We start from the raw sequence: 15,175 nt of genomic DNA on the forward strand, positions 1-15,175 counted from the left end.
TATAAGTTTTTTTTAAGCTGTTTTTTGATACAGTAAATCTAAGTTTTAATTATAAAAAAATCTGATTATCTCGACATGTGCTGTGCGGATCTATAAAACTTTCCTGTAAATAACATCCCAAGAATTTAAAAACATTGTTTATTTGTTTCGATTGTTGATTTATAAGGCACTTTACGGCTTATTCGAATGAAACAATTGCGGAATATTGAGAGCTCTGGTTTAATAGGTAGGCAAAAAACATTTTCACAAAAAAAAATTATCTAATGAGACAATGAAAACCGTTTGAGCGTTTGTTGTATTGCGATGTCGAATAGCGGAACAGCAGCAGTGTATTTTTTAGATGAGACGAAAATTTTCAGAGATTGAATTTATGAATAAAGTTGTGAGAATTAATGGAAAATTATTATATTAGTATACTTTGCCATACTGTATTATGCATTAATTGAATTTTGTTCTTTAAAATAAGAAAGAACATAGAATGAGTTCTTTACGGCAAACAAATCAACGTCAAACAAGGCAAAAGCAAATATTCAGCGATTTAACGGCCTAATTAGGGCTTATTAATAGATACACACTATCTGAATACCTATATAAATTAGAAGACTTTGAAAGCATATTTAACACAAATACTAGAAGCTGTTTCAGTCCTTGTTAGCACGCAAAGAGCGAAAGAAAGTTATGAAATTGAAAAGGCCTCGAGCAAAGCCAAACATATCAACAAAAACAACAATAAGCAGATTCAATAATGCGTAGCAAGTCGCTGCTTTCTCCCAAGGCACGTCGCGTTAGCACACGCATTCCACATGACATTATGTATCATGTATTAAATATAATTAACTACGATCATGACCAATCTATTGCATGTTATCACATAAGTATGTAAATTATTTTCTACATTTATTAGCCGGCATTGAAAGGTAGTTTTGTGTTTTTAATGTTCTCAGTTATTTAAATTTGGTTTTATTCTTCCAATTGTGTGATAGAAGAGAGTTTTATAGTGTGAATATTATATCGTTAAGAGGGAAAAAAAAAAAGAGCTGCTCAGCATAGCGGCGGAGTCAATAAAAAAAGCAGATGCTTTCAATCACTAATATTGACAATAAATATAAAATCATTACGCTCTATTACTTCTAAAGTCCATAGAATATTACATGCCGCTTGCGCTCTAATTAGTATAGCAATAAGAAATTTTCTGGCAACAGATAATCTTTGAACGTTGGCTGCCCAACTGATGCTCCTCTTCATCAACGATGCCCAACTTGTCATAAATTTCGCTTGTATTCTGGACCCATGGCAACCTAGTGATGTCAAGGGCATAGGGGGTAATATAAATAGTTTTCTTTAAGAACGTATAGGTAATTGATTATGCTTAAATCTCTGCCGCTTATCTGGGCAATAGACGGCTGCTTTCTTAGAGGATTACACTGATAGTATGAGGAGTGCCAAAGTATCACGTATTGTTACAAAATCGCTCCATAAAAGTGATTTCCTATGACTCGCACGGAACTAGCTGTCAATAATCCCTATCAGTCTTTTACGGTCGTCTCAAGAGAATACCTGTGTGGTTGCAATATATTGGAAATCCTAGCAGAGGGATAAATGCTGAGCCAAAAACATATATTGAAAGAATCGTGTTATTGCAATAATCCCTAATCTTTAAATTTGCACGATAAACTATGCAATACGCGTCCTTCTTGACCACACGCACTCAGCAATTACAGCCATTGTACTATCAACACAACTGGGATCTAATACCGAAGAACCAAAAACAAAAAAAGGCAGAATTCTCGCTGGCATTGTTATTCATAAATAGTACGCTAGTTGACATGCGAATGGACAACCTGGCATCCGCCGCCACTTTGAAGATTCTTTTGTAGATAGCAAGTAGTCTAGCACGGAGTAACAGGTTGCACTAGAATTAACATCTCGCTAAACTGCTCCAATCACCGGTAGGGTCCAAGTTTCGTTGCACCTTTTCTGCATGTTCACATTAATCTGGAATAAAATCGTTAGGAATGGTATTACTACTATGCTTGAAATGTCATCATCAATTATTGCGCAAATTAAATTTACTCAAAATTTTTCATTCGACAAATCAGATGATGAATACACAGATGACAGATAAGGCAGGCATTGCCAAGTCATTTCAACTTTCCGAATCCGAATCCAGCCAAAAACTAAAGAAGAGAAGCCTTGATGCCCAAGCAAAATCTGACAAACCTAACATTCGTTAATCGCCTACAAGGCGTAGAAAGCGGAAAAATCCTCGTCAACAAGACTTTTCAAAGCGATCGCGGCAGTGGGGAAAAGTCGCTGCCAAGTAGCGCAACAATAACTAACGCTAAACCAGCTTCCCTAAAGACTTCCTAAAATGCACAAAGCCGGATGAAGCATCGGCATTAATATTCAAAACGGGTCGCACATTATTCTCATCACGATTCAACCTTGGAAAGAGAAAAACCCTCTGAAACTGACTCAAAAATCGAAGACACGCCTAATATCTCAAAGAAAAGACTCATCAATATCCTGATTACCTGGGCAACAATGCTGATATATCAGCTACATCCTAGCTCGTCTTCAAATCGAAGGCATTAAGCAAAAAACCTCACAATTTCTTTGTATTCAGCGTGTAAACCAGACAAAACACCAAAAATCTAAAACTCTCGCTAATATCGCAAGTATCAGCATGATAATTTATCAGCAATCAGTTCCCGTCATCTAAATACAACGCATTAGCCTAAAGAATAGAAGAAGAAGTGCGTCATTCTCATAATATCCAATACAAAAACCAAGGAGGACTCCATTGGATCACCTGTTGGTATCCGGCTCTTTCTTGACAAGGCAAACCTCTCAGATAAATAGAGATTTAGAAAGAATGACTATAATGCCTGGCTGCAACAAATGGAAGCAATTCTGGGCACACATCCCTAACTTCACCTAACTAAAACTTCCTAACAATATATTAAAGCATTCGCCAAAATCAACTTAACCAAGCCATAAGGTCATTCATGTTCAGCTTGTAGCAGGAAACTACGTACTGCATGAACCCAGAGCCTCAGCACCCCCTTTTACACAAACCCAACTGAAAGGCTTCAATTTTTCAAACTAAACTATGCTCTAACATTAAAAGCACGCCAACTTTATCCCATGTCAAAACGCCTCCAAACGATTCCAACCGCTATAGGTCTCACATCGTCCTCGCCTTTCATAAGCGCGTCAAGCGAAAGCTCGCAAAAAACACCTTAGTTATATATCCTCTGAACCTTAACTCCATAGCTTAAACAAATCAAAGTCAATGAAGCTGTCGCCCTCAACCAAACGGTTCGCAGAAAAAATCACCAAAGTAAAAGAAGTTGAAATCTTTAAATGTCGTGTCGTAAACCACCTATTCCCCCTGAAGAACTACATCGTAAGTAATATTTGTACAAGGTTCTGCCTTTTGTGCGCTGTGATAAATAAAGTTGAATTGAATTTGAATTGAATATATTTCGTACTAATGATTTGTCGCATGTGCCATCTTCAGGCTGATAAACAAATAGAAAATAACAAAAAAATTACAAAATAAAAACGTTCCTAAATGACGTTGTTGTTTAGCCTTGTTGAAAATCGCAAGAACTTGGTAAATTAACAAACTTTGAATGACTAAGAAAATATGGCTATGGCATTTGAATAAAATTACACTACTGGCTTATGTCTAAACGAGTGACATGACAATGAAGTCAAATCGCAAAAACTTAAGTTGAACACAAAAATTGGCAGCTTTGTTAACGGGACTTACCGTTTACAAAAATGAAAAAGTGGAACGAACAACAAGGACAAACAATGCTGAGTTTCGGGTGTATGCACACCTCATCAGTGCAGGCCTAAAAATGTCTTGCGATGACCCATAGTGCATATCAGTACGACACAAACGGAAATGAGCAATCATTTCAATTGTCGAGCGGGACAACACTTCTTCGTCACTTGTTACACAACTCGTTTTTGTTTGGGGGGGTTGCTGTATCTCTCACATACAGCTTTTTTGGATCCTCTCACATCCGACAATTTCTTGGAAATTTTTAGTAACAATTAAATGAGCAGTCCACGGTTTCAGCGTCGGCCGTGAGGACGGTTGCGGCCTTGGTAAATACTTGGATTCCGCAGTCTGTCCTCAGTGGATGTGTCGTATGTTTGAGGCCAGGACTGGAGCGAGCTCAATAAGGATGGGTGACATAAATTGCTCTTCGCTTGTTCGATACTGTTTTCAATTCATTCTCATTTAAAATGTGTTTTGACTACTTATCTACTCGAAAATAAAGAAATATCAGGAATTCCTAATAAGTTGCAGATGTTTTCGATTCAAAAGTTTTTTCCCTCTATTTCAATGGATCTTTATTTTAATATTGAATAATAGAAGGTTCTGTTAGCCGGGCTCACTGAATATCTTTGAATTTTGACCTAATCTCTTTTTATCTACAGAAATTCTTATCAAGTCACTTTGGAGGAACTATTTCAGCAACCCCTTCTTAATAAGATTTAAAAAATCCATTAGTCGAAAAGAGAAATCTGATAAATTTTGTATTGATATTCTTGAAATAAGTACGTTACTTCAGTTAATTCATTCTTTATTTGGTTTTTCGTTGCTTTTTTTAGAAAAATACCTTGCAGTGCTGCTTGATAATTTATTAATCCAGTGGGGAATAATATCCCTCACCTATGGCATTATGTAATAAATCTCATATTTCTATCTCCGAAATGCTGCGTAAATGTCGAACATTAACAAATTTGGATAATTGAAAAATATCAGAAATGTGAGTGTAGAAAATGGCTTGACTACTTACACCTCGTAGGCTTATCTCAAATCTTAATAAAATTCTAAGCTCTAACCGTAGCTCAACTTTTTTTCGTTAAACATATTCTTTGGTTTTTCTGTCAGAAGGATGTGCTATGTGACAATTAACTAAAGTAGGTTGATTTTCTTGGACTATAGCGGTGGTTTGTAAATAAAAGAGTTAGTTTACGCAATATTTCGAGCTTCGGCTTTGCTCTTCATCAGGCTCTTTTGCACTACTAATTACATTACTGAAAATCAACAAAAATATGAAGCTAAGACTACTAACTCCTCTCCACATGCATATTACAAATGTTTTGTAGCTTTGACTTTAATTTAGCCAACGGCGAAGAAACAAAATCCAACATGTGTCAATAAACATCAGACGCATCTTCATTGCATTTTCGTTAGTAATTTGAAGGACACCACGAGTGTAATCGAAAATCATTGAAATAGGAATAGCCTGAAAACCTGATATGATCTGGATCAGATCTGATAGATTTTGACTTGACCTGATTTGTGTTTGAACCTGAAAATACAGACCTGAATTGATTTCTATCAGACCTATTTCGCAAATTATTTTAACAACATCTTGAGAAAATTTGTTACTTCTATTATGCAGATATCCTCCGTGAAACTACGAAACGAAAATTACGATTTTAGAACTCAGCGGCAAAGGAAACTAACAAGAATTATGCAATTGAATCAGGTCAATCCTGGTTATTTCAGGTTAAATTTAAAACATGTCAGGTCAGATCAGGTTTTTGATTTTCATGTTAAAAACCTACCTATTCCGAGGCATAAGTGGTTTGTTAGTGTGGCCAAGCTAATTCACTGACTGAAAACAGCATGGTTGCCTCACCTTTTTAAGTACAATCTTCAAAACAACCTTCAAAAGAAATCTTTAACTATTTGATTTTCCACATAAACTACATAGTTTTCTGAAACTTTGCCTAAATCTTTTGCCGATCCCAAAATGCATTCCAATTTGCTGTAAAGATCTTCGCATCATCAATTAAATACAACAGCCGATTGAATTGACGATTCAAAGCTTAGAGTATGGTTAGTCTAAGATTCAAAGGCTTGCGTAGCACAAATTTCCTGAAAATAACTCCAAGAATAAAAACATTGTTTTTTGTTTTCGATTTGTTGATTTTAAGAGCACTTTCCTTATTCGAAATGAAACAATTTCGGAAATATTGAGAGCTCTGGTTTAATAGGTAGGCAAAAAACATTTTCACAAAAAAATCTAATGAGACAATGAAAACCGTTTGACGTTTGTTGATTGCGGATGTGAATGCGAACGAGCAGTGTATTTTTAGATTGACGAATTTTCAGGATTGAATTATGAATTAAAAGTTGTGACGAATTAATGGAAAATTATCAATTTAGATACTTTGCTTACTGTATTATCAAATTAATTAAATTTTTCTTTTAAAAAAAAGAAAAGAACAGAATGAGTTCTGTACGGAAACAAATCACTCAAACACAAAGCAAAATTCACGATTTAACGGCCTAATTAGGGCTTATTATATACGAACACATCTGAAACCTATAAAATTTAGAAGACTTTGAAACAATTTTAACACAAAACTAGAAGCTGTTTCAGTCCTTGTTACACCAAAGCGAAAGAAAATGTTAAAATTGAAAAGCACTCGACAAAACCAACAAATTAACAAAAAAAACAATCAGATGTCAATTGCGTAGCAGTCGCTGTTTCTCCAAGCACTCGCGTTCCACGCATTCCACTTGACATTTGGTATCTGTGTTAAATAAATTAACTACGATCATGACCATATTTGCATGTTACACATAGTAAATGAACATAAATGAACAAAAACTTACTCCAAGGTGCTACCAGACACTACGTCCAAGAACATTTAACATACGATGAATCGGAACAAAATAGTCCAAAAACGGATTTTCCCAATCATAGAGCCGACAAGCAAGCCCAATCCGTACAAACCGATCGAGAACGACTTTAGTGAGGACGAAAAAGATCCAGACACGCGTCAGAAAACCTGGACAGGGAGTTAAGCATTTTCACACCGACAGGAATCGTATTATAGTCAGCGACGGTTCTAACAAAGAACGACCTGTTGTACTGGGCAGAAACATGCCTCGGAATAGCATACTGACGACTACGCCCAGACCTTCCATCAGCCAGCTTATCGAAGAGAAACTTCGGTTCCCTACAAGGCCATGCATAAACGAGCAGCGACGACGCTTCAGATACGTCATAATTTCACAACCTAACAATCCTTCAACGTGATCCCGAGTACTGTCGTAGCGCCTCAATCCATACACAAAACGCACACAGGCACTAAAAGCTCACTCCAACGACCGAGCATCAGCGGCCGACAAATTTGTAGAATAAACCGAGTCACAATACGTAAAGGCCGGCAGTACAAGAGACTTAATCAGCATCATCCGAATCTTACGAGAGAAAACATGGCCTTGATGCCAGAGACTACGAAATCTAGCAAATACCCTGGAATAGATCAAGCGCACCTGGTCTCTGAATGTCAGTCTTTTGTCCATGACAAGTCCTAGGTTCAGAACCTTGTCTGCATATGGAATGACTACACCACCTAGCAGGACGGTGGTCCTACAAAATCCGGACAAAAAAAATCCGGACAGAAAAATCCGGACAATACAAAATACGGATGATAAAAATCCGGAATTTTGTCGGGATTAAATCCGGAATTCCGGATTTTTTTAAATGGAAAAAAATCATGGAAAGTAAGGTTAACATTGTATTCTTTCCGGATAACTTTAATCCTCACGATGTTGTCGTACATGATATAAATAGAAATTTCTGATTAGTTTTGCCGCATACATTAATCAAGGTATTCTGTTGCGTGTTGACAGTAGGAAAATGGCGCCGCAGGCATAAAAAGGAAAAGCGGGGGTTATAAAAAAAAACTTCGGATTATTTTTGTCACATAGGTATTCTGTAACGTGTTGACAGTTTGAGAATGGTGCCGCAGCCATAAAAAGAAAAGGAAGAATAGAAAAAAATTCTGATGTGGTTGGTAGTTGCGCCGCAGGCCGTGAAATAATTTAAAAAAAGAAAAGCGGGGTCGAGGGGCGGCAGCCCCCTCATGGGGGGGGGGGGGGGGGTCAAGGGGGATTTCCCCCCTTTGAAAGTTCGAAATCCGGAAATTACGAAAACTAGATTGATTACCCTAATTAAAATGGATGTTGCAACTTTGTATTTTGAAGCTTCTTGATCAGCGTCGCAGATCCAGAAGTTAATAAAAGATAGTGTCACAAAGCGGCAATAAATATTTAAGGAAAGCGTCACATATTCAGAAGTGAATAAAAGATAGTGTCACATAACGACAATAAATTAAGGAATTATCCGGATTCTGTAAGGGGCTAGAGATGAGTGGGCAGTGGGCATAGCAAATTTTTGTGCCCACATGCCCACTATGCCCATCGTTTGAGAAAAAAATACCCATGGGCACTGGCCCAGCCCACAAACTATGTGTGCACAAATCGTCGAATTGTAAAGTTTTGAACGGTTATTTTAATTTTTTTTCGCTTCATATTGCACGTTGTTCTGCTGATATGAACAATGAGTTTCAAAGTGTGGTGATGACGGCATACAATAATAATAACATGATAAATTCAATGTACCAAAAGAACGCTGTACATATCGCATACACTCTTCACTCACTGCTCCTGCTCCCTGTAAAATTTCAGGCGAACTATTAAAAACGATACATTCACGACGGCTAAAATTCGATGAATCGCTGTACTTAACATTTTCAATTCACTCAACTTTCTCATATGGAGAATGTTGAGAGCTTACCCGCCTCTCCTTCTTTCTTATTTTATACCTGAAATTCCTAACAAATTTAAAATACAATCAAACAAGGCTTGCCATAGATAACTAAGGCTTGCCGTAGATAAAGCTCGCCAGAAAAGCAAATCTCTTAACAGAGTTAAAAACTCTTCCCTTATCCAGTCTATCATCACGTAGTGTGAACTTTGATAGCTTGGCTATCGGAAAGAGACCTTTATCTATGGCAAGCCTTATTTGATTTTATTTTAAATTTGTTAGGCATTTCAGGTATAAAATAAGAAAGAAGGAGACTCGGGAGACATGGGCTTATGTCCATGGGTATGAGGCATGGGCTGCGGGGCTCTCTAAAGAGGCTCTGACAAATAATACAAAATCCGGATGATACAAAATCCAGTCGAAGCTAGTAGTAACAATCAATCCGGATTTTGTATCATCCGGATTTTTTTCGTCCGGATTTTTCTGTCCGGATTTTTTTTGTCCGGATTTTTTTTATCTAGAATCTAGAATCCTCGAATACAATGGCTTGGGACTTATTGGCATTTAGCTTCAAAGAATTTTCGCGAGCCCAACGATGAACTGCATAGAGGTCCTGGTTGATACGAAAAACAGGCTGAAATATATAGCAAAGAAAAGACAAAACAATTTCAGTTTTGATTTACTGAATTGCCGCATCCAACCAACAACAGACCCCACAATTTCGAAGTAAATGGCAAATAAAAAAACCCCAAAAATATTTCACTATAAATAAATATTTCACAGATGAATATGCTGTATATGGTCATATATATTGTGTACATTATATGGAATGCCTGAAACACCCCAAACCCATAACCAATTACTTCTATGTTAACAGAAACTCTATATGTTCCATTTTTCGCAAGATATTTCACTTTTACTAAAATCCAACATTGCCGCCGACAGCCATTTTGTTAAGAGACCGGAAATAGTACTGACACTTTAGATTCGTTAATACCTTTTTTACTCCTCATTTTTTAAATGCTGCTATTCATTAAGTGTCCAGCCTGTCCAGCCCGTGATATAAGCTCACTCCAAGAGACCTAGCTCACTCTCTGGTGAACCGAATTTCATAAACTTTTTTTCTCCAATTAGTACGATCAATACTTATCTAATGAAGTGAAAGTAGACGAAATATGTTCAAATTTGGCCTTCCTACAAGCAAAAACTGCTTGGCGCCCTATACCTGGTTCACATCAAGGGGCCTAAATCACGAGTTAGGCATCCGATTTCTATAAACTTTTTTTGTCGATCGGTATTGTAAATATCTTTCATTTGATGTATCATTTTTAAGTGTATCTACCGGCATTGAAAAAACCAAAAGCACTTATTTTGCCTCAGCTCCCATCTTCGAACTTCGCCTGTGTTTTGATACTACCAAACGGGAAAAAAAAAAGTATTTTGGAAATCGGATGTGTTTTACTCAAACTCGTGCAGACAAACGGACATACAGACAGACAGACGGCCATTTTTTTCGATGATTCGGCATCTATAGACAACCACAATAGGTTTCCCCTTACTCAGGGAGTCCAATTCGACGTGTTACAAACGTATACGTAAACCTATAAGACCACAGTACTTCGTACGGGTCTAAAAAGACTATCGTTTCTTGTTTCTATTTTTTTTTATTGATTTATAGAATAATTAAATCGTTCACTTTTCGTTCAATTCACGGCTACAATAGTTCAATGTTTATTCGAACAAGTTCATTACGCCATTGCCAATGCCATACAACAGACTGGTCGCTCCATCGACAACAGCTTTGCCAGTTCCAACTGTAATTGCAGCGCCTTTCATAACACAACCAGCTGCTGCACAGAAAGGCTTAGCGACAAAAGGGACCTCATCGGATTCCACAGCTCTGAAATAGCCGGCTGCGGCTCCGTCACATAATCGTTGAGCATTGCCTATGGTTGTACTGACAACGCCATTATAAGCCTGATATTTCACGGTTAAATGCTTTGTTTTTGTTTGCATTTTTCTCAAATAAATGAAAAACCAATTTACCTGTTGACTAAATCCATCACAGTCATATTTCCAGTAGGTGCAGTATCGCTCACAATTCCATCCGAGAAGATCATATGTTACGGTGATACCATTATCAGTTCCCAACAGTGGATGACCATTTATGTCCAAACGTAGGCCAGTCAATGCAAGCCGCTTTGTGTCCGCAACCGATCTAGTTTTCAAACGTCCAAAATCACCAGCACCCACTTCTTGAAAAGCTTTCGCAAATTCCAAATTGTTGATTCGACAAGGGTCATTCTTAGCAATACTGCGAAGGTGTTGAGCGCATTTGGTTCCTTTACTGCCTCCCTTGTTCTCACCTTCGTTCCCTGTAACATGAACGAATACGCCATTCGCTATGTGCAATGCAAAGTGTGAGTACTTTAATCTGTTGAACTCCACGATGTCGCAGTCTTTCAATTCACGAAGAATTTCGTCGTAGTCGAAAGTCATACTTGTGAGATATTCGCTCATAATGGTAATTGTCTGTGCGTATAGTCCAATTAAAAAAAACTGCAGAGAAAGACAATAATATTGTTTCACATAAGTTTATTGTATTTCACTTTAGACTCGAAACATTTAGCCGATGAACTATTGCTCAGGAAGTGGTGAAACATCAAAAACCACACCTTTACCTACACAAGAGAAAATTACAGAAACTAAAACTAAGGTTAGGTATTTTTGCTTGTTATTCATCTCTTTCCCGATTATTTTAATACTTCAATTTCCATACCTGATATGTTTCGTACAATTTGCTGCCCACTAAGCAAAGCACAAAAATTGAGAAATTCACGGCAACGAAACAACGAACACTATATTTAGCACAACAACGCACAGCAGCACAATATGAGCAACAAACACTCCACTGATTAAACGACTTAACTTTAGGTTAGACTTTTATCGAATCGCAATGTTATGCGCAGTGCCGTATGTAGCGATTCAAAACTACGAGCAAATTTCATGTCTCATTTTAACGAAACGTGGCTGGTACAGATTCTCAAAATTTTGAATATTTTCGTCCAATAGTCTGGACTCGTTAAAGTGAGTTTATAATCCGCTATGCGCTCAAAATTTCGTCATCTTTTTAGGTCAATTTAAAAGAAATGTCTCATCTAATCAAAGACTGTTTAATATTACCAAAGCAACACATTTCTTCTACCAAAATTTGCTCATTGCTTAAGATGGCACTGTTTTAAACAGTCTGCTTACAAAACAAGAACATCAATATCTCATCCGGAATTTAGTTAAAAACATTTTTTCGACTTCAATATTATTTTTAAATTGGATGGTGTTTTGACTAAATGTTTTTTCCAAGAAGTATTTATCGCACAAGCACCACAAAAGAAGAATACGTGACGCCAGTTCCTACAATTAAACTTCACGCAGATACCACACCTCACCTGATGACTTATGGTGGATACGAATATAATACGACGTTTTTCAAAATATTAATTTTTTGGATTTGTAGCAGACGAAGGTAGTAAACATTTTAAATCAAAAACTGAACTCCTCTGGGCTTGGCTGGGCTTAAGTCGACGACGTTACCAATGTAGCAATTCAGTTTTATTGGTTTTTGTATCTTGTTCATGAAGCGCTTCTTAGAAAATCATAAATGTGGTGGCGATGGCGATCTTGCTTCAACATATACGTCACAATTGAACTGGCGTCACGCACTCCGAGATCGCAACGTTCATGATTTGATATTAGTGTTCATCAAATGAAGCTTACATTGAATTCTTTAGACTTTCATACAAACAACGGTATGGTGTGCTATACAGTCTATTCATTAGGAAATCGTACACACACTAGATGCTTGCCCGGCATTACTTTAAGAGCTGTGATAGAAACACATTCGCTATAAGAACTATTCCATCAATCAACTGTTATTTGCGAATCTGTTTTTATCAATTTGTCGCTTATATTTTTAGAGCAAATTAGGCACATGTTTGAAAGTTATTCAGACGATAAACTTTTGAAACATAGAAGCACTGCAAATTCGGAATATTATTTCAATTAATATCAAAGCACCTATCAGGGTAATAGAGGTTTTTACACGTCAAATAGAGTAGTATTTTGATACCAATAATACCAGTAGCAGCCTTTGACATTAAGAAAAAACAGGTATGGAAATATTCGCATACTTCGACTACTACTACTTTATTTTTAGACCCGTACGAAGTACTGGGGTCTTATAGGTTTACGCATACGTTTGTAACACGTCGAATTGGCCTCCCTGAGTAAGGGGAAACCTATTGTGGTTGACCATAGATGCCAAATCAGCGAAAAAAAATGTCCGTACGTCCGTCCGTCTGTCCGTCCGTCTGTGCATCCGTCTGTCCGTCCGTCTGTCTGCACGATAACTTGAGTAAAACGTATCCGATTTTGAAAATTCTTTTTTTACCCGTTTGGTAATGTCAATGTAATATCTCGAGTAAATTTTGACCGAATTTCATGAATTTTTTTTTGTTTGAAAGGTATTAACGAATGTCAAGCGTCGGTAAAATTTCCGGTCTCCTAACAAAATGGCTGCCGGCGGCCATATTGGATTTTATTAAAAGGTATCTCTGGAAAAATAGTACTTAAAGAGTTTCTGTTAACATAGAAGTAATTGGTTATATATGTCACACATAATGTGTGGGGTGATTCAGGCATTCCATATATGGACATCTATATTTAACTATATACAGCTATACTGAGCTTTATACAGGCATATAGAGCTATATAATAGCATATTACTCTGTGAAATGTTTATTTATAGTGAAATATAGGTAAACATAGCGGTATCTTCTTCTTCTTCTTTTTCAGCCTGTTTCTATCCACTGCTGGATGTAGGCCTCTCCAACTTCTTTCCATTTCGTACGATCCATTGCCATTTGCTGCCAGTTTGTACCTGCAATATTCTTAATTCCGTTTGTCCATCTCTCTGGTGGTCTACCTATAGCTCGTCTTTTATATGGTCGCCAGTTCATGATCTTTTTGGTCCAACGTTCGTCTGTCCTTCTTGCAATATGTCCCGCCCAGCTCCATTTCAGAGATGCTATTCTTTCCATGACATCAACGACCCTGGTCTGTTGTCGAATCCATTGATTCGTCATTCTGTCTCTGAGTGTTATTCCAAGCATACTCCGTTCCATGGCTCTTTGTGTCACTCTCAATTTATCTTCGGATGCTTTTGTTAAAGTTAACGTTTCCGCTCCATAAGTGAGCACTGGAAGGACACAAGTGTCGAAAACTTTGCGTTTCAGACTATTATTCATTTTGCTTTTGAAAATTAGTCTGAGTTTTCCGAACGCTGCCCATGCAAGACCAATCCTACGTCTTATTTCTGCAGTTTGGTTGTCCAGACCTAACTTCAGTTTATGTCCTAGATATACATAGCTGTCGACTCGTTCAATGACAGTGTCACCAATTTTGATTTCTCTATCGTCCCCGATGTTGGTCATGACTTTTGTTTTCGATAAGTTCATCTTGAGGCCAACTTTGCTCGCCTCTTCACTTAACTGTTGTAGCATAAGCTGAGCCTGACCTAGATTCGCTGCTATCGGTACAATGTCATCAGCGAAGCGGAGATTGCTCAGGTAATCTCCATTTATCTTTAATCCCATTTTACTCCAGTTTAACTTCCTAAAAATACTCTGCAGAATCGCCGTGAATAATTTCGGTGAAATGGTGTCACCCTGCCTTACACCTCGGCCAATTCTGAATTTCTCCGTGCTCTTATGAAGTTTTATACATGAAGTAGCATTTTTGTACACATATCGAATTGTGTTGGAGTACCTTGAGTCTACTCTACATTCGTCTAATGCGTCCAATATCGACCATGTTTCCACTGAATCGAAAGCTTTTTCGAAGTCTATGAATAGCAAGACTATGTCGATGTTGTATTCACGACACTTCTCAATAAGCGTTCTCATCACCTGCAAATGGTCGTTTGTGCTGAAACCAGATCTGAAAGCAGCTTGTTCAACAGGTTGGTAGAAGTCGAACTTGTTAGTGTTCCTCTTCGTAATGATTTTCATAAACAACTTGTAGAGTGTTGACAATAGGCTTATGGGTCGGTAATTTTCCAGCTTTGTTATGTCTCCTTTTTTATGCAGCAATGTAATTACCGCATTTTCCCAGGCTTCTGGTACTTCTTCCCATTGGAGACATTGATTAAACAAAGCCGTGATTGCCTTTAATAATGAGTCTCCACCTAGTTTAATGGCTTCCACTGGAACACCATCTTCTCCGGGAGACTTTTTGTTTTTCATCTCGGCTACTGCAGCTTTGACTTCATCAACAGTTATGTCGGGCATATCCTCCGATCCCACGTTTCTTATTATTGGTCTATCTTCGGTTTCTTCCGTTGGGCTCTGTCTTGCTGAAGAAAACAAATTCTCATAAAATTCTGTTGCAATGTTTAATATCGCATTTCGATCCGTTTGGATCGTTCCTGTTTTGTCTCGTAATTTGAAGATTTCTTTTTTGGCGTTTGTCATTTTTCTTCGTAGGACTTTCATATTGCAGTTAACTTCAATTATGTTTTGAGC

The 15,175-nt window shown here is 37.5% G+C and overlaps 1 protein-coding gene across 3 annotated transcripts; it reads right to left on the reverse strand.

Annotated features, from left to right (window-relative positions):
- Positions 1–10,247: 10,247 nt before the first annotated feature.
- Positions 10,248–11,519, reverse strand: LOC119078365. Of its 3 annotated transcripts, none has more exons than XM_037185871.1 (3): positions 11,377–11,519; positions 10,644–11,156; positions 10,248–10,574 (listed from the first exon to the last, which is right to left on the reverse strand). In XM_037185871.1, the coding sequence occupies exons 2-3, from the start codon at positions 11,115–11,117 to the stop codon at positions 10,329–10,331; spliced, it is 720 nt and encodes a 239-aa protein (XP_037041766.1). In that variant the 5' UTR covers positions 11,118–11,156; positions 11,377–11,519; the 3' UTR covers positions 10,248–10,328. The 3 variants fall into 3 exon arrangements, with proteins under 3 accessions (XP_037041766.1, XP_037041765.1, XP_037041764.1); XM_037185870.1 differs by having other exon boundaries at positions 10,644–11,278; XM_037185869.1 differs by having other exon boundaries at positions 10,644–11,302.
- Positions 11,520–15,175: the final 3,656 nt, after the last annotated feature.

This window comes from Bradysia coprophila, unplaced genomic scaffold, assembly GCF_014529535.1.
Source record: "Bradysia coprophila strain Holo2 unplaced genomic scaffold, BU_Bcop_v1 contig_250, whole genome shotgun sequence".
NCBI classification, from domain to species: Eukaryota; Metazoa; Arthropoda; class Insecta; order Diptera; family Sciaridae; genus Bradysia; species Bradysia coprophila.